General features: G+C 34.4%; 1 protein-coding gene across 2 annotated transcripts in view; it reads right to left on the reverse strand.

Annotated features, from left to right (window-relative positions):
- NCAPD3 (non-SMC condensin II complex subunit D3) overlaps positions 1-25,640 on the reverse strand; it is a 53,684-nt gene that overhangs the window by 24,587 nt on the left and 3,457 nt on the right. For both annotated transcript variants that reach the window (XM_011376235.2, XM_011376236.2), the window contains 18 exons: positions 25,440-25,594; positions 23,671-23,833; positions 17,398-17,582; positions 16,580-16,747; positions 16,419-16,480; positions 16,135-16,222; positions 14,244-14,377; positions 12,781-12,853; positions 11,846-11,971; positions 11,459-11,711; positions 10,934-10,990; positions 10,584-10,673; positions 8,362-8,435; positions 7,686-7,820; positions 6,666-6,886; positions 1,947-2,138; positions 1,573-1,670; positions 1,365-1,480 (listed from right to left, as the gene is read on the reverse strand). In XM_011376235.2, the coding sequence (XP_011374537.1) occupies positions 1,365-1,480; positions 1,573-1,670; positions 1,947-2,138; positions 6,666-6,886; positions 7,686-7,820; positions 8,362-8,435; positions 10,584-10,673; positions 10,934-10,990; positions 11,459-11,711; positions 11,846-11,971; positions 12,781-12,853; positions 14,244-14,377; positions 16,135-16,222; positions 16,419-16,480; positions 16,580-16,747; positions 17,398-17,582; positions 23,671-23,833; positions 25,440-25,594 (2,390 nt within the window). The remainder of the gene's footprint in view (positions 1-1,364; positions 1,481-1,572; positions 1,671-1,946; positions 2,139-6,665; positions 6,887-7,685; positions 7,821-8,361; positions 8,436-10,583; positions 10,674-10,933; positions 10,991-11,458; positions 11,712-11,845; positions 11,972-12,780; positions 12,854-14,243; positions 14,378-16,134; positions 16,223-16,418; positions 16,481-16,579; positions 16,748-17,397; positions 17,583-23,670; positions 23,834-25,439; positions 25,595-25,640) is intronic.

Below are 25,640 nucleotides of genomic sequence, written 5' to 3' on the forward strand. Positions count from 1 at the left end.
ACAGACCGTTCTTCTTCCAGCCAAGGCTGGTGAACAAAATACTGGGAAGGGATTCAGTGCCCTTAGTTCTAGGCATAGCTCTGCCATTAATAAGCTGTGTGCCACTGAAACTTGCAGGATCACAGTTTCATAATCCTGCCATATCAATTTTTCCCCATTTTTTCCTATATCATTCTTTCCTCATTATCAGCTTTTTATTTTGTTTTGTCTTTATCTGTTTTCTGCTATTCAAATATGTTCCCTACGTAGGAAATGTTCCTTATTTTAAAGGTTTTCATACACTTCCTTGGATCCAAAGATGAACGGTTAGAAAAATCAAATAAAGCAAGTATCCCTTTCACCAAAAAGTGCCAAAAGGTACACACTAGAAAAGCCAGATGTTGTTTACATGAAAAGACCTGGGTGTTTTTACTTAAGTAAATTTCAACCTGTTTTAAATCCTAAGCAAAAAAAGTTATATTATTACATCTGTTACTACAAATAGAAAATGCCATGTATCAAAGAAGGACTTTCTTTATGGAACTTACACAAATAAAGGAAGCATAGGAAGGTAGCTTTGCAGCTCAGATGAAGCAAGAATTCTTTTTATTCTGGAAAACTTAAATATATTCTGGCAATTATTTAAATTAATTTTTGACTTCCGGAATTATTAACACCCAGTCCTAAAATTTTTTCGTCATGATTAGCACTGCCTAGGAGTACATTTCGTGATAAAAACAGAACATATAGTAATAAAATAATTTATTAGAGATACTGATATGGATTCCTTTTAGGGAGTCAAAGTAACTCTCTATCTCACATAAAATATTGGTTTGGACTTGTGTTAATTCATCCACATAAAACATTAGCTCTAGGCTCTGGGCAGCTCTGTGGACAAGATATAGCAAGAGATGTTTAAGTAATATAACCTTCTCATAACAGGATAAGCATTTTCCAGGATTATGACTTATCAAAGGATTAGAAATCTTCTGGTCTAGAAGGAACCCCGATTAGGTGGAAAATCATCTATTAAGCATTCCTGAAATGGGAGGGGATGTGAAGGAGGAGGCTATACAAAGTTATCACAAGCACCTAGGCTACAGCTTATTAAGAGATAACCTTGCAGAGTTCTCATTGTACATAGAACCAAGGTGGTGACTTTATAAGAGAACTGTATGTCTTCAGCAAGAAAGATCTTCTTAGGGAATGTCAACTGCTTGTTACATTTTTCCCTTTTTTATATTAATAGCTTTTGAGGACTACCCATCCTTAAAGGTTCGCCATAGAAAAAACTCCTCAAACTCCTCAAACTTCAGAATAGAGTAATACATCTACTAATTACAAATAAATACAAACATTTATTTATAGGAGAATTTGTAGCATACCTGTTCCTCTACAGGTGTCTCTGCAGATGCTCTACAGAGTCTTTGCAAAGTATCAACAGCTGAGCTGATCAAATCTAGAGACCACTGGAATCCATTTAGCTTACATTTGACAACATCTAAAAAAGAAGTCAAAACCCTTGATGTTTAACTGCTTAAATATATAAAGTGAGAGGCAATGCCTTTTCAAGATTCTCCAGTAGACACTCACCAGTCACCTTGTCTCGCGTGCTCTTAGGAAGATGCTTTGCAATATGCCCAATAACACACAGAATATGTCCTAAGGTGTCTGAATTGGGATTCTGTTGACTAAGGGCAGAAAAAATATCAATATAGAACCAAAGTAAACATTACTACTAACAAAATACTTTTCTTCTGGATAGCATGTTTTGGGAGTCAAGCTGTAGGAGCATCGAGGCACTTAAAGTACTTAGACAAAGAGTAAACTGAAAGCTTTGTTTTTAAATCTGAATTTAAAGGAAAGATCTCTGTATAAGAATAAAATAGCATGCTTACTTAAGACATGAGCTTTATTTCCAAAAACCTTTAGTGTGTCATTAGTAGCTAAATTATAAGCATGCAAACCTGCTGATTTTCTCCCATGACTCTATTACTTTGGTGTAGTCCAGCTTGGGTGACGAGCAAGCAATCTTGGAGAGCAGCATCCAGGCTGGTGCAGAATGTTCCGTGCCAGTGTGGGATATCATATTGTTTATAAAAGTAGATGAGAATTTATCTTTCTTGGACCAGATATGAAAAGCCTTATTTAAATAGCGGCTGGGAAAAAAGGTGAGAAAGAAGAATTGTAACTGTAAATACACAAAACTGTTGAGATCAGCCCCTTCAGTAAAAAGGTATCAACTTTTGCTGTTCCAGGATTCCTCTGCCACATTTAACATCCACGCAGAGGTTCCTAGCTACTGGCACATTTGATGCCACACTAGGTATCTTTTATTATACAGAACAAGGAATTTTTTTTTTCTGCTGTCAAATTATTTTTAAAGCAAAGAATAAAATTTAATAATTCATTTGAGAATCTTTTCATCCTTATCATCTCCAAAAGTTTTATACAACCATATGGGTTATGTTACAGATAACAAATGCAATCAGAGTTTATGGGGTTTTAGTGACAAAAAATGTAGACACTATCCTTTCCTCAATGGAAGGATTGGAGAGAAATGATAGCCTAGCATTTAAATAAAGTGATATTAAATGAGCTAAAATTTGCTATGACCTGCCAATGCCACTCAAAAATACATATTTCAAACCTTTTTAAAATAAAACAAAAAATGCTTCTGATATTTTAATCTAAAGTTTGGGCTATGTCATTGTTTTTAAATCATTTTTTATTTTCCTTCTTCCCATAGCAGTGAATGGTATCATATGACTAATGAGACAAATGCAAAATTATATATTTAAGCGAAGAGAGAAAAACACTCCTTTCCCCAATTAATTTTTCTTAAGACTGCTAGGAAAACACACACACACACACACACACACACACACACACACACTCTACACATGAATTAATAAGACTTTCTCATTAAATGAAAACAAAAAAGAAATTCTCAAAGTATGCATAAAGCAACCATAAAAAATTAACATATTTACCTACAATAAGCATATGCATATAAATGTATGGTTTTAATAAATTAGTTATTGATTAAAAACCTAACTGTATATATCTAGAGTTTTACTGCAGATAGCTCACAACATACTTTTTATCTGATGACTGTCCAAAAACAAGATATATGCAATCAACAAATATTTTAAAGTTCATTAACAAGAATCACACAAAATAGTAAATGACGTTTACTACAGGAAGCCAACAGAATGGGAAAAAAATCCTCTGAACTTCCAGTTTTGAAATCTCATATTTGGCTTTTCTCTGACAACTCATACTCCTCTACATCAGTTGGCAGCTCCCAAAGGCCTCCCAACTAGATCCTCAATTAGCCCTGCAGTGGATCACAAGCCATTCCTTAACAAGTCAGAATGTGATTCAACAAATACTAACCTGGTTCTCCTGAAAATCACCCTTGAAAGCACCATTGACCTCTATCCTAATTCAGAACCTATGGACATTCTTCAGTCCCCATTTTACATGACCTCTACTAGACATTACTGACCACTAGTTTTGCCCTTAAACTTTGGTCTACCTACTTGATCTCTTTTCCCTTCACTAATTCCTTTTCTTCTACTCACTTTAATTGCAGATTTTGAAAAGCTCTATTCTTAGTCCTCTTCTCTTATCTACAATGTAACCCTGGGTGACCTTATTCACTACCAAGAGCTCTCCATACAGACCTGCTAGAAAGCATCATAAGCACACATTTATAACTGGACTTCCATCTCCAGCCCTCCCTCCATTTCCTAACTGGCTCTATCTCTTGATTTCTGTACCTCGGTCAATGGCAATCCCACTGACCAGTCATTTTAGTTATAATTCTTGGAGTCTTCAGGCTTCTAAGTCTTTGCACTGCTGTTTCCTACCTGGAAACCCTCACTATCCTGGCTGCCTGGTTATGTATTCCACCATGCCACCATCTCTAGGAAACCATCCTAAGCTAAACCACACACACATGCACACACACACGCACGCACGTGCACACACACCACAAAGTGCTACATGCCCTCCCTCTTTGCTCCTATAACTCAAATTTTACTAAAATTGTGAATTTGTCTCTTTCTACTATACTGTGAGCAACATGAGTAGAGAAGTGCAGATTTCCTTCAACCTTCAAACCAAATCTTCACCAACTCTACACTTCCACTTGTGAAATAGCTCTGAATATATCCCATTCTCTCCACTTCCATTGCCTTCACCTTGATTCAGGCCCTTATTATCTTTAACTTCATTGAGTGGTAGCCTGTTTTCTCAGACTCTACTTCTGTCTCTTGGTCACCAACCACAAGCCCATTTACTATACTTCCTAAAATATAAAATCCTATATTACTCCTCTATTGTAAAATTCATCAATGGCCTCCTCACCCCACCTGCTCACTCTGTTTTCTATCTAAAGCCAAACTTCTTAGCATGCAATATTACAACTCTCCAGTATCTGGGCTATGCTTACCTCTCCAGTTTCATTTTATGCACAGTCCAACAAATACTGTTACCCTAGTGATACTGAAATCCTGTGCCTCCTCCACAGTACACACGACTTTATGTATTGCTTTGCACTGGCCGTTTCTTCCTTTTGCCCCCTTATTAACCTTCAAGATTGAACTCAAAGGTTGTCTATTCTGTGGAGTCTCTCTTCCTGAAACTTTGATATTCTAGTTACTTCCAATTTATTAAAGAACTTATCACAAGATTTTGTTTATAAATATTTATAGAACTCTATTGCACTAGGCCTTGCTGTTCTCAATAATCCTTTTTTTTTTTTTTTTTTTTCCCATTGAGTGGCACTCACACTTTTTCATGTAAGGGCCCTTTTAAATTCTTAAATATTACTGACCACCTTGATGTTCTTTTGTTTATGTGGGTTATATCTATCAATATTTGCCATGCTAGAAATTAAAACTGAGAAATTTAAAAATGTTTCTCTATTAATTTACCTAAAAATAACAATAAGCCAATTATATGTTAACATAAATAATGCATTATTTTACAAAGAATAACTATCTCAAAACAAAATAACTTGGTCAGAAGAATGGTATTGTTTATACTTTTGAAAATCTCTTTAAGATCTGGCTTAAACAGAAGACAAGTAGATTCTCATTTCTGCCTCTGGCAGTACCTATTAAATAAAAACATACTTGACAATACTGTTCCAAGATATAATACCCAACAGATACACATGTACATATGTACCAAAAGATATGTATAGAAATATTCAGAGCAGCATTATATGTTATAATAAAAAACTTGAAACAACACAATTATTTGTCAACAGTAGAATGAATAAATGAATCGTGGCTTATTCATAAATGTCATATACATGCAGCAATGAAAGGGAATGAGCTATATAGCTACACATAATAACTTGAATGACTCTTATATTACATTGAGTGGAAGGAGTCGGACATGCAAAAAATGCATACCAAATAATGTCATTTATATGAAGTTAAAGAATACAGAAAACTAATATGTGGTGTCGAAATCACAGTAGGGAAAAACCTTTGAGGAGGGAAAGACAGTGATTGGCAGGGAATGTGAAGGTACTTCTTGGACGTGGCAATGTTCTACTTCTTGACCAGGATGGTGGTTACATGCATATATTTTCTTTTTGATATTTACTGACCTTATAGTTTGTATACTTTTCTATCCATGTTATATTTCAATATAAAAGTTAAAAAAAAAAAAAAGAAAAAGAAATGAATAAACCATCCAATGGCTTCTCATGAGCTCTAGCAGGACTCTCCTGCTTTTTTTGTGAAGAATAGCTACTACCTTTCACTACTCTGAGGCTTTAATATGTTAGGTCGTGCATAGTGATATATCCTTAAGAAAAGCAAAAAAGTAGCTGATTCTATTGCTGGCTAAATTCTCTTCTCTTCTAGGGTTTCAGCATATAGCTAGTAATGAGAAAATATTTAATGAATGAACGCATTTTTCGTCAGAGTTTTAATACCAAACTTACATGATCTTAAGAGATCATGTAATCCAACAAGCTGTTCTTAAAATGAGGGTGATTTGCCAGGGCCACAGAACAATATTTTATGATAGTAAATCTATAATTCTTTCTATTGTATGATAATTCCTCCATAACTACATGTAAACAAATAGAGAAGAGTTTCTTATATAATTAAAAAAAAAAGAGAAAAAGAAAAGGCAGTCTATGTGGCACAAACACGAACTAACTGTAAGATTACTGAAGAACAGATTCAAGTTTCATTACAGGTGCTAACTCCTCACTACAATGTTCACTGTACAGCTCAAGTAAGGTTATCAAATGCAAAAGAAATTCTACAGTTTTATTAAGTCTACCAATCCAATAAAGTGTTAGAAAAAGTTTAACTTGTAAAAACTAGAATGCTATCTTTCAAAATAACTAGTATTGGGAAAAGGTAATATTAATATAACATACCATCAATGCTTTCTATTACATATGTATTAAGATATCAATTGATAACTGGAGAACACTCAGAAAAAAGCAAAAGTTATCAAAGGCCTCACAAAAAACAGTCACCATAAAAATGCTAAGAGATTTGAATTAGGTCAAGAAAAACAGACCAAAATTGAGTCTTCATATATACCAAGAAATTTAGAAAACTGATTTTCCAAGATCAATTCAGAAATTCATTAATAAAAACTCTTCTACCCTTCTATAAGGTAAACAAGTCATATAATTAACATACCTCAATTCCTGGCTTTCTGTACTGAGGAGAGCAAGAAGTGCCCAAGCTAGTACCTGGCTGTCATCTCCACTATGAAATTTGTTGTAATGTTTAATGTTCTGCAACAGGAGCTGGTCAAGGCATTCCAGGGCCTTTTCCTGCACGGTGCTCTCACAGTCCATCACCACTGGGATGATCCCCATCAGCCAGGCTTTCTGTATCTGGACACATCTAGGGTGAGCCTTGGGAGTTAAAATTGTGAAGTCATAAAGAAGTCCAATGCTATTAGAAGTCTAAATACAAATCAGTGAAGTTGTCATCAACATTTTGAGACATGTAAAAGTAGTCACACACACAATTACAAGCAGACTATAAAAGAAAAAAAAATTCAAAATATACAAGAAAACAAAGTTCAATTTCCAATTACTGCAAATTAGTGCATATCGAAATTTTAAACTTATAAAGTCATTATTTTATTATTAGTAGTAAATCAGAACTTTTTGGTAATTCAGGATCAAGAGCAAATAAATATTTATCTCAAGGAGCAATTAGAATAAATTCTGCCAGAGAAAGTCAAAATATGCATTACTTAATGCCTTCTATAACGAAACAAAGAAATAAACACATTTTAAAAATTCTTCAAAAGCATATATCTGGCAGAAGTAAATTATATCTAGGATTAGTGGTTCTGTTCTCTTGGCAATATCATCTATATAGGTCTTAATGAATAAAAATTAATCTAGGCCTTTGGCCTAACCAAATTAATTTTAAAATTCATATTTCTATGTGAGATTTGAGCTGCAGTCAAGAAAGGTGAACCATTAGCATTCTCTAGCATTAGTTCATAATTATATTTAATAAGAAATATAATCTATCTTATGTAATTAAAAGATACTTCTTTTCTCTTAAACTGTATAATCCTACAGTAGACTTGGTAGAGTTGCTAATGATCAACTTAATATTTAGAACAGGTAATGATTATGCTGAATTATTTTTAATGTAAAACACCATGCATTACATACATAATGCCTTGCCCCTCACCATAAGCAGTTCAGTGAGAGATTGTAAGGCCTGCTTCCGGACAGATACTGCAGGGTCCCGACACTGGTCCTGCAGAATTGACAGCTCTTCTTTCATACCAGAGATGCTGCAGTGCTTCAAAATACTCACTAATACCTAGAAGGTGCATATGCAACATGAAGTCATGACTTATGCATAGTATAAATGCAAAAAGACAAACTATAGACTAAATACTTCTTCAAGTTTGTGGTTCTTAACATTTTCAAGGTCAAGGAAGCATTCCTCCTCCCAGAAACATTCTACCCTTTAGAATCTGAGGAAAGCTAAAGCCTCTTTCCTGAGAAAATTTGACATACATTTTCTATAAACAAGTATTTACAATTTCAGGAGTTTCATGAACCCTGTCAAAATCTGTTCATGGTCCCCAGGCTAAGAATCCCTACTCTAAAAAAGGAAATTTGAGATATAAATTTGTGATTCTTAAAAGCCAGCAACCCAGAAGGAAAGCTTAAAAATAGATAATCCTTCAGTTCATCTGTGTAACTTAGATATAACAGGATCAAGGTGAATTAATGTTAAGTGAAAAACAAGGTAAGTAATAAATATGGCTAAAGGGTTTTTAAAATACTCTCTTGTATTTCCAAGATTTTAGTGCTTAAAAGGAGCACATTAAAGAATGCCTAGAAAAAACTCACACCTGGAGTGCAGACTTCCTCACGTTGGTCTTCTCATCCCTGATCCTCTTTTTCAGCATTGCCATGACACATCTTTCTGTTACAGAAATGCCCCAGAGTCATTAGTCTGAGAAAGACTACACAGTACCTGACATCTCATCACACAATACCAAGGAAAATACTCTCATCTAAAGGATTGACTAATTAGCTTGTTTTAAATCCTAAGAAATCAGAGTATAAAATGATGTAAAAATAGAAGAACATTCAAATAATTAGATATTCATAACAATGCAAAAGGTAGAGTTATAATGTTAAAAGAAGGCATAAATCCTGGAATATTAAAAATTCAGTTTTAAATCCTGGTCCCATGTCTAAAATTTTGAATGAATTATTCAGATGTTCTATTTTGTTTAGCTACAAATGAGAATACCTAAACCATACATTTTTTTAAAGACTAAATAAAATAATACAAATATATAACAGCAGCTTTAAAACTTTTCAATTACAGGCCCCTTTACACTATTAAAAATTAGCGAAGACTCCTAAGATCTTTTTAAAATGTGACTTATAGGTTTTAATCTAAATTGAAATTTAAACTGAGAATTGTAAAAAGATTTAATAATTGATTTTTAAAAAGACGTTACTATAAGCAGTATTAGTTTTTAACATTTTCTAAAACAAAAAAAATTAGTGAAAAGAATGGCATCATTTTACATTTTTGCAAACTCTTTAATGTCTGGCTTAATAAAAGACAACTAGATTCTCATTTCTGCTTTGCCTGAAATCTGTCACAATTTTATTTCATGGGATCTCTGGAAAACTTCAATTTACACTTATGAGAAAATCGGGTTGCAGAAGGTAAATGATGTCTTAATATTATTATAAAAACAGTATTAACTTCAAAGACCTGTTGAAGGTGGCTTAGGGACTCTAAAACACTTTGACAACTGCTGATCTACAAGAAAGCAAGTTAAAAAATGAATTAGGGAATGGAAAACAATAGAGAAAACAGATGAAATTAAAAAGTAGCTTCCTTGAAAGAAAACAAAATTAATAAAACCTTTAGCTAGACTGACTAAGAAAATAAGAGAGAAGATTCAAATTACTAAAATCATGAATGGACAAGGGAACATTACTACCAAACTTACAGAAATTTAAAAAAAAATTGTAAAAGAACACTATGAACAATTTTTTGTTAACAAATTAAGTAACCTAGATGAAACAAATTTCTACAAATATATAAACTACAGAAACTGACTCAAGAAGAAACAGAAAGTCTGAATACACCTATAAGTAAATACATTAAATTAGTAATCAAAAATCTTTCCAATGTGCACAAAAGCCCACGCTTTACTGACAAATTCTACCAAATGTTGAAACAAAAATTAACATCAATCTATATACACATATATGTGCCCATCCTACTGCTCCTTAAGAGACGAAATTATCTTTCATTAAGGTCTATATCCACAATGCCTAACATAGGTTAGGAGGGACAAGGTAAGTTTATAGAATAAACTAATAAAGTGAATTATATAATTGATCCTCTATACACATATTCTCTTTTTTTCCTCTCTTATCTATTTATCCATCTTTTAAGATCACTTATCTAAACATTAATCCTACAGACTCTGACAACAGCTCTCTGTGAAAGATAGGAAAGGTGTTAGGATTAGACAGTGACAATTAGGGAGTTTGTTGACTTCCATGTCTTAGGTTTTGCAGCTATTTAGTAATAGAATTGCACAAGAATTCAGACTACCTCTAATTTCTAACATGACATGGTGGAAAAAGTAATGAGAATGAAAAATAAGAACAAGATTGGGTACCATAGTATTTGCTCATCAATTCCCCGCATTTTGTGATGACTTTTCTCCAAATATAAAATTAATCTCTACTGCACTTTCCGTCGTAACTGGTGCTTTCAAGAGTTCACAACAAATGACTTTAATAAGGAAATGAAATATTTGCTAATATTCTCATATAAGTGTTACAGAAATACTAGGGTTCAGTATACGATAAATGGTATGTAGCTTATTCTTTATCTTAAGATGAAATATAGAATAGTGCAAGGACATCAATTAAAGATATAATAGAAATTACTCCGCTTTTAAGGAAAAAAAGAGTTGTTCCAACGCTTAAGGGTCAATTATTCAGAAAAAAATCCCAGTTTTTTAGACTCTACTTACGGTTGTCTGAAACCCAATAGTTATTACTCATCTGAATGCGATAAAATCTGACATACCCCTAGATCCAACTGTGTCACCACCGCTGTCTGTATTGATCAACCCTGAGCCTCCTGAAGGATTAAGTGTCTGCTTCTGACAGGAAAAGGCTTAAAAATAATAAATAAAAAAGGCTCAGTCATTAAGGTAAAAATTTGTTACACCTTTTAGTAATATAAGCATGGCATATTAAACATTTAAGTCATCACATAACTACTGAAATAAAGTTCAATTTCTTCGATGAAGAAAAAAGTGCTATATTAAAATAGGTAAATATGGAGACAGAAAAACATTTCAAATATCTGGCAAATCCTTAAAAAAAAAAAAAAAAGACAATTACTCAATATTTAAAAATATATTGACCTACTACCTGATGAATTTCTCAGTGAAGTACCAGAGTGGCTCTCTATTCCCGAAATTGTAGAATCTAAAAATAAACAGATAGATAAGAGGGGAAAAAAGTCATAATATCATATACCTGAGTAAATATTCAGAGGAAGAAAAATCAAGATAATTTGGCCTAAAGGGAAGATAGGTTCTAAACTGCTGACAATTAATAATGTTCTCCTTGGGCATGCATTTGAAATTGTATTTGAAATGCATTGTTGGGTATCAGGCTCAATACGGCCAATACACAGCAATGCAAAGTAATAGTGAAGGCAGCCAACAATCTCACCTCTAAAACATGAATGTGTGAAATACTTAAAAAGGCCTCTGAAATGTATCTTGTTTGTCTAAAAACTTATTCAACAATAAAACATACTGAAATAAGTTTATGAGGGTAAAAGTACATCATATCACTATTATTTTTGTCACAACAAAGAATGATTCCCTGTAGTCCAATTGCTTGACAAGCATAAGAACAGGCCCATTACTCGACAGTCACTACACTTACTGTTAATCAGAAATTCCAGTATGCTCTCTGATGAGGCGGTAACAGACAACTCCAGGCAATGTGCAAAACTGGACAATGCCTTGCTGCGGACAGTTGGTGCCTTGTCTAAACAACGGTCAAACATAATGTCCTGTACCAAGAACTTATGCTTTAAGAATTTCTGATGATCCAAAGAGACGGTGTTATCTGCCTCTCTTTCTGGCATTTCCAACAGAGCTAAGGCAACATCAAGAGTAAAAACCCTGTGTGGTATCTGGTAAAGCAAAATGACAAGAATCTCCATCAGACAGGAATAAAAAACAAAGGGTCCCATATGTATTCATATCTGGCTGTCATTAGAAGGTTGCAGAACAAGGAACAAAGATTTTATGCACATGTATCTCCTACCTTGGAACTTCGTGAATATTTGTAAAGCCAGGCAATGAACATAGCATATTCTCCACAAGGAAGTTTGCTGAGCAGGTAGACCAGAGACTGAGCTGCATAAGTCCGATACTCTGATTTATCTACCACCTGAAACACAGAAGGTGAGAAGCTATAGAGCCAATTTCCACCTGGACAACTGAAACATGCTGTAATATAAACAGAAAATTAGTGAATGTAACTATAACTAGTTCAGTGATCTTTAGTGTTATAGAAATAACTAACAAATTTTAGGTTTTAGACCCATCTGGAAACTAACCTGTAAGAAATTTATAAGCCCTCTCCTCAGAAATACAAATTTAGCCTATAATTGCAGAAAGTTTATTGGCCCCTAGGATCTGTAGAGTTCTAATTAAGAATCATCTGTCCAAACTATTATAAAAATTTAAGAGATAATCATTGAAATTTGAACATGAAGTGGGTATTCGGTGATATTAAGGAATTACTATGTTTTTTAGATGTGTTAATATTTTGTGGTGATGTTTTTAAAGAGTTCTTATCCTTTAGAGATACATATCAATATTTATATATAAAAGAATATGATAAAATTTGCTTTAAAAAAGAATCCAGTGTGCTTAAGTATTAGAGGAATTATACCTTTTAGGGGTATAAGTGACACAAAATTGTTGAAGATGGGTCTCATCATCCTATTCTCTCTATTTCTTTATCTATTTGAGAATTCCAGAGTGAAAAGGTTTTTTATTCCCCCAAAAATACTGTGTAGGGAAACATCTAGGGAATATATTAAATAAAACTGTGTTTGGTAATGATACAGACTCATTCCCAAGAACAAAAACACACAGACATACACACATAATGTACTTTCATGTAGATAATGTACATCATGTACATTATGAACTTTTATTACTATTTATTGTTATTATTAAAGCAAATGGTACCTTGGCACAGATGTGTTGGAGTAAGATACGAAGAACTGGAAATATATTTTCCTTTAGTTCATCCACAAGAGAGCTATTAAAAAAGAAAAGCACATCCACTGTTTATAATACACCTATAATTACAATAAAAGTCATTTTCCTTGACTCTTCTCAAAAGCCACTATACCTATGTTTTAGAAATCCCGAATATTAAAAACAATCTACTCCCACGTTGCAAGCATTGTTTCAGTGAATAAAGACATAAAGTGTCATATCAGAAAACTATTCTGCACTTCCCGTGTGTAGCTTCAGAGAGCTATTGCCAAGAAGACAGCTACAGCCAGGGAGAAGCAAATGTGTAATCTTCACATGATTCTTTTGACTACTCACTAAATTTCATATTAAGACTCTAAAATATATCATTTTGGGGTAAATAAAAGACTAAAACACAGTAACACCTCATGGTAGCTCAGCGAAAGGGTACTACTTCGATGCATTTGCAATAGTACCTTGCCAAACTTTAAGTCAAGAAGAAATTATTTTAATGGCCGATCTGACCCATTTTTAGTGTTGTTTATTTGTCCCATTATATGAATACTACTGCAACTGGACATCATGAACTCTGATGAAAAACTAAAGTGAGTGTTTCCACTTAAAACATTTTAGTTATTTAATGTTTTAAAAAAATCCTTAGCAAGAGACATTTGCTCAATGATCAGAGGACAGTCTATACCTGGATTCTACCACCTTCAAATGTCCAACCTACTACATACTGTGTATAACTGCAAGCATGTACATACTCTCATATACATACTGACCACTTTTTTTCCACCACCTCCACATTGCATGCCAAATATTCAATAAAGAGGGGGGCGGGGAGAAAAAAAGCCAATGACAGCAAATGTCTTTCCCAATAAAGCTAAAAGATGGAGCTTTTTAGGTGAAGCTAAGTGACTCATAAGGGAAAAATTACTCTATTGATTATTGCTAAAGAAGTAAAAATCGACTTAATTCTTTCCTCAAGGAAGTAATTTCTGTGGGAGGAAGGGAATAGAAAAGTAAGAATAAATAAGGAAAAAGTAGCAAGAAACAAACAGAAAGCGACTCAGAGAAGAGAGAAATAAAAAAAAGAACAGGAGGAGGCAGAGTTGTTGGAGTAGTGAACACTGAAGCAGAGGACAATGATAAAACAGAGAAACAACTGTCATTACCCAGAGGCTGACCTTACAGGCTGGAGGAAATCAGGCTGGAGGCCAATGCTGGCCCATTAACTATAGATTCCTTATCCCTTCAATAAGGCCCCAATGCAGACACTCAGGCCACATGAACCAGATGAGCTATGAAGTGCTTTATTTTGACCCCCCAAAACACAAACGGGCCAGAAATTTGTTAAGTTTCTACAGGTGTCAGAAATCTTGGTTAGCACAGGGCCCAGAAGACTAAGGGAAAGTGACAGAGTAAAAATCCAAGTTGTGTTGCTTCACCTGATAAAGTGGACTGCCTGGTTTCTCCTACTGATGACTGGAGAAGTAATAGCAAGGGGGGCACGATGAGATCCTTCACTTACTTCTAACATTAATATTACATTTAGCAATTGATGGAAAACACAACCGATAACCTAGAAAAGAAAATTCAGTTTAAGGCATAACAAAGAATCTTCAAAGACCACAGTAAACCATTTCAAGCTGTCTGAAGATTAAGTCAGGTTGACATAGTTTGGGGCTGAAACTAGGGATGCGTTTCTTAGAAAACGACCAGGTATTTGATAAGTACACAAGGTAAACTGTGAAAACACTGCTTATAGATAACGATAGGAATATCATCTTGTTTCTCTTTCTATTCTCTCATACTGTAGCCCAGAAATTAGGGCAAAAAGAGTCAGCGGTCACTTATAAATGGCAAAGAATGCTACTGATACTCTCATTAAAAAAGGGGAAGAAAAATAATACTTCATGCATGTATTTTACCTGAAGTTTACAAAGCACCTTCCAATATATCATCTCATATAATTTACTCAGCTAATTCATTCATTCTTTCATCCAGTACATAAAACATTTACAAAAAACCAAATATGTGGCAGGTATTTCATTAAGCACATTCATATATATTACTAGATTTTACTATATTTAATCTTAAACCTCACAACTCAATGAGGTAAGCAAGGCATTTCCATTTTATACATAATATTAATACTTCTTGTTTATACATAATAAAAGAGACTCCAAAGATGAGTTGTCCAAAGTCAAGTAATTAAAGGTCTAGCTAAAACCAACATTGTCTAACATCAAGTCAATATTCCACAATTAAAACACACTACATCTTTAGAGACACAGTAGATCTAAAAGGATAAATTTTTCCATCTATCTTGTCTTTGAAAATGTTAAAAAGGGCATGGAAATTAAAAGCATTTCTGTAAATTATATTACATCCATATTTCAAGCACATAGAAATGACGACATAATACGTTATAAAATAGAGAATGTTTTCTAAACAACAGGCATTGTGTTGAGCATTAAACAGGCATTCTTTCATTTAATCCTCCTGACAAATCCCTGAGGAAGGTAAGCCTCTTATCTGATGAGGAAACTGCGGCTTTTGCAAGGTTGAGTAACTCACACAAGGATGCATAGATAGTAAGCAGTGGAACCTGAATTGGAACCAGAATTTGAACACAAATGTGCATTACCCCAAGTACTCCAAATCTATCTTCTTAACTACCGTGTTACTGCCCCTGGAAATTAAGAGTATGCAGCCACTAAAAGCCACATGATCTTGGTCGATCGCATTTTTTGCAAAATCTTGTTTTATAAATGACATCTAAGTTTAGTAACACCATAATGCTTGAATAACCCTCACTCCAATGTTTAGAGTAGTGATATTGTTAAAGTTACTTGAGGGGCAAAATCCATATATGAATGGTAACAGGAATGACAACTAGTAACATTTCTATAGAATTAACAACTAAAATAATACAAATACTAATAGAATTACTGAAGCACACATACATGCATGCCAAGGGAAACTTGAAAATTCTGTCTCTTCTTTTTAGAATAATTTGTGAATATTTCTATAAAAGTAACACTGTTCAGTAGCTTATCTGTTCTTATCTAATTCATACCAGAATCATTTTTAATGTATGAAACCTAACAGTAATTTGCTTTGGCTACTAAGTATTTGGATGTAAGTTTAGTTATGAAAAGTAGGCAACAAATAGAAATGGTGATGCTTTTTCTTATACAAATGATACATAAGGTCATGAAAATAGCCTAGTAAATTAAAATGGCATTACATCGAATGCTTCTAATGTTTTTCCATTATATGATTTGCATGTTTTCAATTCAACTAATAACTAAATTAGATCCTTAACTCCTTTACCTTGTTTCCCTCTCCATGAATTGGGGAGCACAGCAAATATAATCCATGATAGGCCAGTTCTGGTATGTATTTTGCTTGGTTAAGATTTCTAAAAAAAAAAAAAAAGGCCAAAAATTAGTTAATGGATATGATTTTACTCGACACATTCCCTTAACCCTACAAGCCATAATTAAATGGATAAATTCTACTTGTGTGCCAATTAAGATAAAATGACATTTCTACTTCTGCTGGAGCAAAATTTATACTATATTTAAATTTCAGCATTGAAAGATTTAATGGCTCACCTGGCTTGTGTAACATGGAATTCATGAAGAACTGGTTCAAAATTAGTTAATGTCACAAACACCTGAAAAACAGATACCAAGAACAGGCCTGATTTTTCCTACTCATTAAGTATTAGCCATCGTCTGTGCTCTCTGAGGTTCTTCTTGTAATTTTTACTTACCTCTATACAATTCTGTATGCACTGTGGCTTTTCTTTCAGGGAAAACTTGGACAGAAGCCTTAAAAAATTCTTCAAAAGGTGAAAGATGGCATTTCGAATTTGAGAAAGGTCCCAGGCAGAAAAACAAATATTCTCTTCATCTTCTTGTTCTTCTATAATTTCATCCATCTAGATTATGAAGAAATGTGTAAGTGACTATATAATAATGCCTAACACTTTGTCCCACGGTTTTCGATTTACTCAAATCAACTCCAGTGAAAGACCAAGGGGTTGCTGAGGTGACGTGACCCTGACCAGGTCCCGTGACTGCTCTAGGTCTCCATGGGCACAACGATAAATCATTGGACTAGCTCACTACTACAAGTTTCTAGCTCTGTATTTTTATGTCAATGAGAATTCTTATTTCTCAGAAGTTTTTACATCAATGAACCTCTACCATCCTACCTAGTCACACAAGAATCTGGAACTAATGTTACTCTTATATTCTTATGAACCTGAGTCCTCAGAACTCTTCAACTACCCTCTCTAATGACAATAAGATAATGTGGCAAATATACCTGTTAGCACGTTGTCAAGCACACCTGGGAACAAAGCTGGGGAGAGATGATGGGAAGTTTGGAAAGATGGCAAGGCAGAAACATTCTCTCAGTAGTATACGAAGCCCAAGAGGCAACTTATCCTACTGGAGAGCCGATAATACTTTAAGACCTTTTGGTTATAATTATTATGCCTGAAATCATATTTTAATATAAGGTTAATTCTTAAATCAAGATCACATGCTGGTACAGATATGTTTTATTATTCCACTTACTTCTTACCTCAATATCCTCTTTCCTGGGTGGCTTTCCTCTTTTCCTACGTCCTCTTGAATTTGCCTGAGAACTCTTAGGCTGCTCTTTCTTTCTTTTCCGACTCAAGTTAGATTCCTGAGGCCAGCTCTTCTTTAGAATTTGTATACATTTGTCAAACATCACTGGGTGGAATATCTGATTGGCCACACTACCTATTCATAAAGAATAAAGAGTAAGCAGGTTAGATTTAATTATCTTGAAATATGTCTGTAACAAGAGATAAGAAATTTAAAAAGCAAAAATGAGCTTTTCATTAACTTTGAATAACAATGATCCTTTTGCAAAAAAGTACCATTCAACGTTAGCCTTAGGAGGTGAGTGATAGTGCTGATCAGAAATAAATAATGAGATTTCTATATTTGGCCATGAGGGAGCAAATGGTTTTATATTTTTCCTCCTATCATAAACAACTATAAAACTGGACAAAAATTTATAAATAATCATTTTAAGACATGGAGCAAGAGGCAGCATAAAAATAAAATCCCTGAGATAAGGGAAACGACGTAAACCCTAAAATTGCCCTGGTTTTTGTGTTTTGAAGCAATTTCTGGATAGCAGCAGAAAAATGATGAACCCAAGCACATTATGATGGTCTTACTAAGTTAAGAATACAGAAATCAGAGTCAGGAAGGGAGGAGTAGCTGATTATGGAGCAGAGTATTGGAGAAGACAAAGCTACATAGAAAAAGAGCTCCAGAAACCTGCATAGGGTCGATTATAAGCTATGCATGCATGGATAAAACTCCATAAAGGTGGGCAAAGAACAATTTCCAAGAAGTTAGAAGATAAATAATCTTTGGAACTCACTTAGGGCTGAGACATAATTGAGTTCTGGCCAGCCAGAGTGGGGAGACCTTATTAACCACCTGGAAAACTCAGTAGAGATCTTGGAAAGAAACACACCTTAATAGCAGGGCGAAACTATCTTTAGAGTAAAACTACTTTAAATCTGCACTAAAACAAGCTGCAAAAGGATCAAGTTAATTCACTAACAGCTATAAAAACACAAACACTATTTAAAGGAAAACGACAAAATCAAGACACTCAGTGACTTAACATTCAAACGTCCAGCATTCAATAAAAAAAGTATTAGGCATGCTAAGAAGCGGGAAAATGTGCCCATCGTGAGAAGAAGAATCAGTCAATAGAAACAGTCTAAGAAACAACAGAAGTAATGAGATGAGCAGATAAGAACCTTAGGGTAGACGTTATAAATAAGCTCAAGAATTAAAAGTAAATTGGAGCAAACAAAAAAAATTTTTTTTTTTTTTAAGAATCAAATAGATCTTCTTCATCTGAAAAAGAAAAATCACTGGATGGGCTTAACTTTGGATTAGAAATTACAGAAACAAAGGTAAATGAACTTGAAGAAATAGCGGAAGCACAGAAACAAACAAAAATATTAATAAAGACTCAGTGATCTGTGGGAAAATATTAAGCAGTCTAACAGGAGTAATTGGTGTCCCAGAAAAAAGGGAAGGAAGAAAATATCTGAAGAACTAGGAAGTGAAAAAACTCCAAATTTGTTAAAAACTACTGAATCCACAGACCTCAGAAACTCAATGAACACAACCATGATAAACACAAAGGAAATCACACCAAAGCATAGATAATTAAATCAAATTGCTGAAGAGAAAATCCTCAAAGTAGCCAGACCAAAAAAGAAAAAAAAGGAAAAACAGAAGAATAAGAATCATGCAGATTTCTCAGTAGAAACCAATGTAAACTAGAAGATAATGAAATAACACCTTAAAAAAAAACCACCTGTCAACCTAGAATTCTATATTCAGCAAAAACATTCTTGAAGGTATAATAAAGACACCTTCGTACAGTCAAAATCTAAGACAGTTGATAGCCACCAGACCTGCACCACAGAAATGTCAAAGAAAGTTCTTAAGGCTGAAGGAAAATAATATGAGATAAAATCTTTTAAATATAAAAAATGTATTTTTGTTTTTTAAAAAATCCTTTAAAAGATAATTGAAAGACAAATATTGACAATGAATTGTGGGGTTTACAACATGTAGAAATAAAATGGATGACTATAATAGTACAAAGAAGAGGAGAGACAAAGTATACTGTTTTAAGGTTCTTACATTATCTACAATTATAGAATATTATCTGAAGACAGACTGTTACAAGTGCTTATTGTATACCCAAAGCAAGCACTTAAAATACACACACACAGACACACACACACACATGCATGCACACATGCATAAAAAATGCAGTTAATAAGCCAAAAGAGATAACATGAGATACTAAAAAGTCAATCCAAAAATAGGCAACAGAGGGACAAATGGAACAAAAATCAGATGGGACAAATAGAAAATAAATAGCAAAATGGCAGAAAGCCATCCATATTGATAATTATATTTATTGTAATTATCTGAACTGTCTAAACATTCTAATAAAAAGGCACAGTAGATGATTGTCACAGTGGATGAAAAGCGTGACCCAATGATAGCCAATCTAAAATAACCTTTTTAAATATAAACACACAGATAGGTTAAAAATAAAACCATGGGAAAGGTTTCATTCTCACCTTTTCACACTACATACTCTTATCCTTTCTCACTGCATGCCCATATCAAAGGAAAATGGGTAAACAAAGCCTTTAAACTGTAATTCACAGAAACTAAAGAACAAAATATAAACTGAATTCTCCAAATACTTGGGGTCCCTCTCAGTGTCTTTACTCTGTCTCTCTCACTGTCTGCCCCACTCTGCCATTGTCTCTGTCCCTCTGAGCCTCCCTTAGGCTCTCTCTTTGCCTCTGAAAGGAGACCATGCTCTGTCTATGAGACGTTACCTCTTCTCTAACAAACTTTCCTTTTGACGGACTTTGGCGGGTGTTTGAATACTTTCTTGCACTCAGCCAAGAACCTTTTTCTCTCTCAGTGCAAGGCTTGAGTTGCCCCCCACACTCAGAGGAATTTGCCCTGTATTGCGTCAAAAGTATATGCTCTGATCACAACATAATTAAAATAGAAATCAATTACAATGAGATTTCACACAAGTCCTCAAATATTTCAAAATTAAATACACTATGAAATAACTCAGGCATAAGAAAAAAATCACACACAAAAAATGAGAAAACTGCTTTGGCCTGAATGATAATGAAAACAAATCATCAAAATTTGTGGGATGCAGATAAAGCAATACTAGAGGGAAATTTATAAGATTATTTATATTAGAAACAAAAGAAAGTATTTGAGATCAAAGATCTATGAATCCATCTGAGGTAGTTAGAATAAGAACAAATTAAAAGTAAGAAGGAAGGCAGTAATAGAGATAAGATCAAAATCACTAACATAAGAAATGGGCAAAGAATAGAGTAAATCAATATCAAAAGTAAGTTCTTTAAAACAATGAATAAAATTAATAAATCTCTATCTAGACTGATGAAGGAAAAAAAAAAAGAAAATATAAATTACCACCATCAGGCATGAAAGAGGGCATACCACACTACAGAGTCTACAAATAAAAAAGAAAGAAACTTCGGTCCCAGATGGCTTCACTAGTGAATTCTACTGTGAGGGCTAAAAAAAAAACTTAATACTTTTCCTCCCACCTTCCAAGTTCTTTTAGCTGGGCTAATAATCAAATTAACAGAGACAGATTCACAGGAGAAAATCAAATTTTAATACATGCGCCTGGGGAATTCACATATGCATGAAAATTCTAAAGGCAGTTGCCTCACTATATGACATTTTGGATAAAGTTGAAAAGGGGAGTAGAGGGGTATTAGATTTCAGAAATGAGAATGGGTGATTTACAGGTAGCTGAGGAAGAGAACATACACCAGGCAGGCAAATTCATGCTGGGCAGCTAAGAAACAATGGCACACAAAGGGTATCTAGCTAACAGGCCCCTGCTTGAAGCCTTCCTACTTACCATACTTAATTCAAATTAGGCTAAGGGGAACATTGTAAGATGTCTTTCCTGAAGCAAGTTTTCCTATCTGACTCACTTGGGCAGGAAAGAGAGGAGGAGGATCAAAGGTTCTTTCTGGGTCTTTTGTTTCTTAATAATCAGCTTAAAATCAATATCCCAAAATGCAATTTCACGGTGGCAAACCTTTGGTTCCCTTTTCTATCAAAAACTTAAGGAAGAAAACCAAGTCTTCACAAACTTCCAGAATATAGAAGAGAGAACACTACTCAACTCATTCTACAGGACTGATGCTACCCTAAAATCCAAATCAGATAAAGACTCCTTAAAAAAAGAATATCCCTTATAAATATCCCTTATAATAGATGCAAAAATCTTCAGTAAAAAATTAGCAAATTGAACCTGGAAACACATCAAAAGGATTATGCACTATAATCAAGGTCATGCAAAATTGGTTTAACATATGAAAACCAATCAATGTAACACACTATATTATGAGAATAAAGAACAAAAACCACATGATAACCTCACAGATGCAGAAAAGCAAATGACAAAATCCAATATCCTTTCATAATAAAACACTCAACGAATCAGGAATATAAAGGCCATCCCCAAAATATCCACAGCGAACATCATTCATAAGAGCAAAAGACTGAAAGCTTTCCTCCTGAGATCAGAAACTTGACAAGATGCTTCTATTCAACATTGGACCGAGGTCCTAACCAGGACAATTAGTCAAAGAAAAGAAATTAAAGGTACCAGATTAGAAAGAAGTAAAATTATGTCTGGTAACAAATGACATGATGTTATAGATAGGAAATCCTACTAGAACTACCAAATGAGTTCAGCAAGTTTGCAGAGTATAAGATCAATAATCAAATATCAATTGTACCTCTATACACTAAAAGTAAATAATGTGAGAATAAAATTAATAGCATTGAAAAGAATAAAATACTTAGGAATAAATTTAACTGAGGCAGCGCAAGAGTTGCACACTGAAAACTATAAAATATTATTGAAACAAATTAAAGACCTAAAGAAATAAAAAGACATCCTGTGTTCATGGATTGGAAGGCTTAATATTGTGAAAATGTCAATACTCCTCAAACTGACACACAGATTCAATGCAATCCCTGTCAAAATATCAGAATTTTTTTTTCTTTTCAGAAGTTGACATGTAAATCCTAAGGAAACGCAAAGGACTCAGAATAACCAAAACAACCTTGAAAAAAAATGCTATGATCAAATATTAAGTATCAACAGCATCCCAATCACAACCCTCAAACATTTAAAAAAAAGAAGGTAACTGGGAAGAATATGCTTGCTAGAAAGCTGCAGTTGGCTGTACAATTAATAATGGCCACCTCTTCCCTCTGGCATGAATCTCAACCTTCAAAAGAAATGGCCTCTCACAAGGGAAAAGAAGAGTAAAACTGGATTTCTAAAACTGTCACTTTTCCGAGAGAGCCCAGTTACAACTGACAGATTGCTTAGCAACTAAGTCCATTAGGAACTTATTTCAAAAGTCATTATGGGAGCATTAACAATCATACAAATGAATGTTCAAGGCTTTATGTATCATTTTACCAATTCTCAAGTCATAGTGAATAAATCCTTAACATTTATTTCAGATGCATTTATGTAAACAATGACAAGCAGCAAAGCTAATTAATCATGCAATTTTCTTTTCCATATGACTTTTGGGTTCTCCAGCTACATCTCCGTCTATGTTCAGCCCTCTTCTTCATTGGGTTAGGGAAGGAAGAAGGAATTCCTTCACTGCTCACAGGAGGAACAGCCACTTAAGTGCCCTGAATAAAGGAAGTGGAAGAGTGCTCATAGATAAATTTCTTCCCCATGCTTCCCTTCATCAAGCATTACCAGCTACTCTCATGCTTTCTTGATTAGAATGGTTTTAACTTGTTTTTTCACATCACATAGGATATAACACAACGACTCCCCACAGCAGGTTTTCTCAGTCTGGACAGGGAGTCAGAAGGAGAGAGGAAAATAATTAGAATTTTATACCAGATGGGATGGGTAAAAGTAGAGCTTTTATAGCGTGGAAACATTCTCCCTCTAGCCTTGTCTCTCTCAGATTATTGGTATTAGGTTATCGACACAGCAAAATATCAGAAAACAAACACCCTTAAAAAAATGGGAAAAGCATTTGTGGAACATTTTTGCATGTACTTCCCTTATTCTCATTTAAAGTCAGGGCACCTCTATGAGATGGGTTACCACTGCCGCACTGTATAAGTGAGGAAACAAAGTATAAGAGCTCAAAATAATGAAGAAAAATTGTAAATGACAAAAGATGTGTCCTATCATATCAAATATACATACCTGGTACTTCTAGTAGCAGAAAATAAAGCCCAGCGGCATGAAGGCCATATTCTCGATATTGCACACTGACATTTTTCTTATGAACTGTTTGAACAAAGTGATAGAACAATGCCACCAACGCACTGTGAGAAATACTGTTCTCAGCAAAGAAGGTCCAAATGCTCTGAGGGGAGGAGATAAATCATAAATACCAATAATTACAGAAATGGAAAAATCTCCTATTATTCGATATTAGTGCCTTATAAAAGAGGGGAATAGACCAGCCTGGCAGGACTCCACCTGCCCTTCACTCCTGCATCATTTGCTGCCTGGGCCACTTCCTAGGCTTCGTGTCAGCACTGCCCACACTTCTGACTGCTCCTTCCACGGGTCTCTTTAATCAGCTTTTTTAGTTCTGTCCTGTCTCCTCCCTCTCACTGATCTCACGTATCTCTGTAATCCCAACAACCCCTTGGTTCAAAAGACTCTCTCATTTATTTTCTTGAATTTTAACTTCTCTCCTGGTCTACTAATTCATGTTTCCATCTACCAATTACAGCCCTCTAAGAATCTCTGAACAGAATCTCACATTCAAAAGCCAAAAGCTGAACTCATAATTTTTTCACTTGACTTTGCTTTCTCCCTTATTCCCACAACTTGGCTAACAATGTCATCCTCCTAGCTTTGAAATCTTGGTGTTCTTTCACATTTTCCTTCCTTTCACCCCTATACCCAACAATTTAGCACTTTACGGATTTATGTTACAATCTTTCCAGTGGTCCAACACAGTCTTAAAATTCTGTATGCCACTCATGCTATACTCACGATTCTCTCAGCCTTCTCTCAATTCCCTCCTGAGGAATGCACAGATCCTACCTCTGCTAGTCAACATTCTACCCATTTGTTAAGACTCACCCCCAGCTACTTTCTTTCTGGAACCTTCACAATTTTACCACGCTTCCTTTTCCATGCTCTTATTTGATGGTATTACATCTCCCTTACAGCAGCTTTTACAATGCGGTTTACCAAATATTTCCAACTCTCCCCCTAGACTCACAGTTGTACTGCGCTTCTCCACCTCCCTGCAGTTGAATGAACTTGCTTTGGCCAGCGAAATGGGAGTAGGAGTTATAAGAGCCAGTGCTTAATGCTGCACTCTCTCAATGAGATGGTCCCTGGTATACCATTATGTTTAATGAATGTTTGACTAGACGATTTAATTTTTGAACACCTATATGCAATATGTAACTGAAACATTTTTAAATTTAAATTTTTCAGGGATGTTAATGTCTCAGTATTTTTGTTCTGGTACCTAGCCCTTCAGTTTTTTGAAAAGTAGTTAACAAGATAAATATTAATAAGTGCACTAGCTAGAACTCGGTATTTAAAAGAACTCTTTGTTCTGATTGTAATTCAATTAACCACTTCTCAGTTTAATAACATCAGATTTTCTAAAAGTTAAGATATACTTGAATTGTTCTTGCATTTTTCTTGGCCTTCTTTTCGTATTTGGTTTTTCTGGTTTCCTTCCTTGTTTTGGCCTTTATTCTTTTTCTCTTATTTGCTGTTGTAAAAAGTTGTCATGACTTGAAAAATATCCCAGATTAATACCTTGAACCTTCTGGAGGAAAGACATTAGGATATTCCAATAAATGAGCCACATTCTTTATGCTACTCTTCTTATACTTCTTAACTGTATACTAAAAAGGCTAAGCTTTAGATGATAATAATGACTTTAATCTTCCACTTCTAACACTTAAAGATGGCTAGCTTGATTTTCTTCTTTTTACCTCTGTAGATCCATGTTCTTCAGTAGCAAAATGGAAAAGACTTTCATAGAGTTTTGTGAATGCATCCAATCCAGTCTCTATAATTTCTGCTTCTATGCTGGGATCCAATGGTTCAGTCTCTGTGAAGTCCAGTTCCCAAACTGTGTCCACCCATTCTAGTGGGAAAATGCAATTAAATCAGTAAGTGTTCTACAAGTAAAA

The sequence above is a fragment of the Pteropus vampyrus genome, unplaced genomic scaffold (genome assembly GCF_000151845.1).
Source record: "Pteropus vampyrus isolate Shadow unplaced genomic scaffold, Pvam_2.0 Scaffold288, whole genome shotgun sequence".
NCBI lineage: Eukaryota > Metazoa > Chordata > Mammalia > Chiroptera > Pteropodidae > Pteropus > Pteropus vampyrus.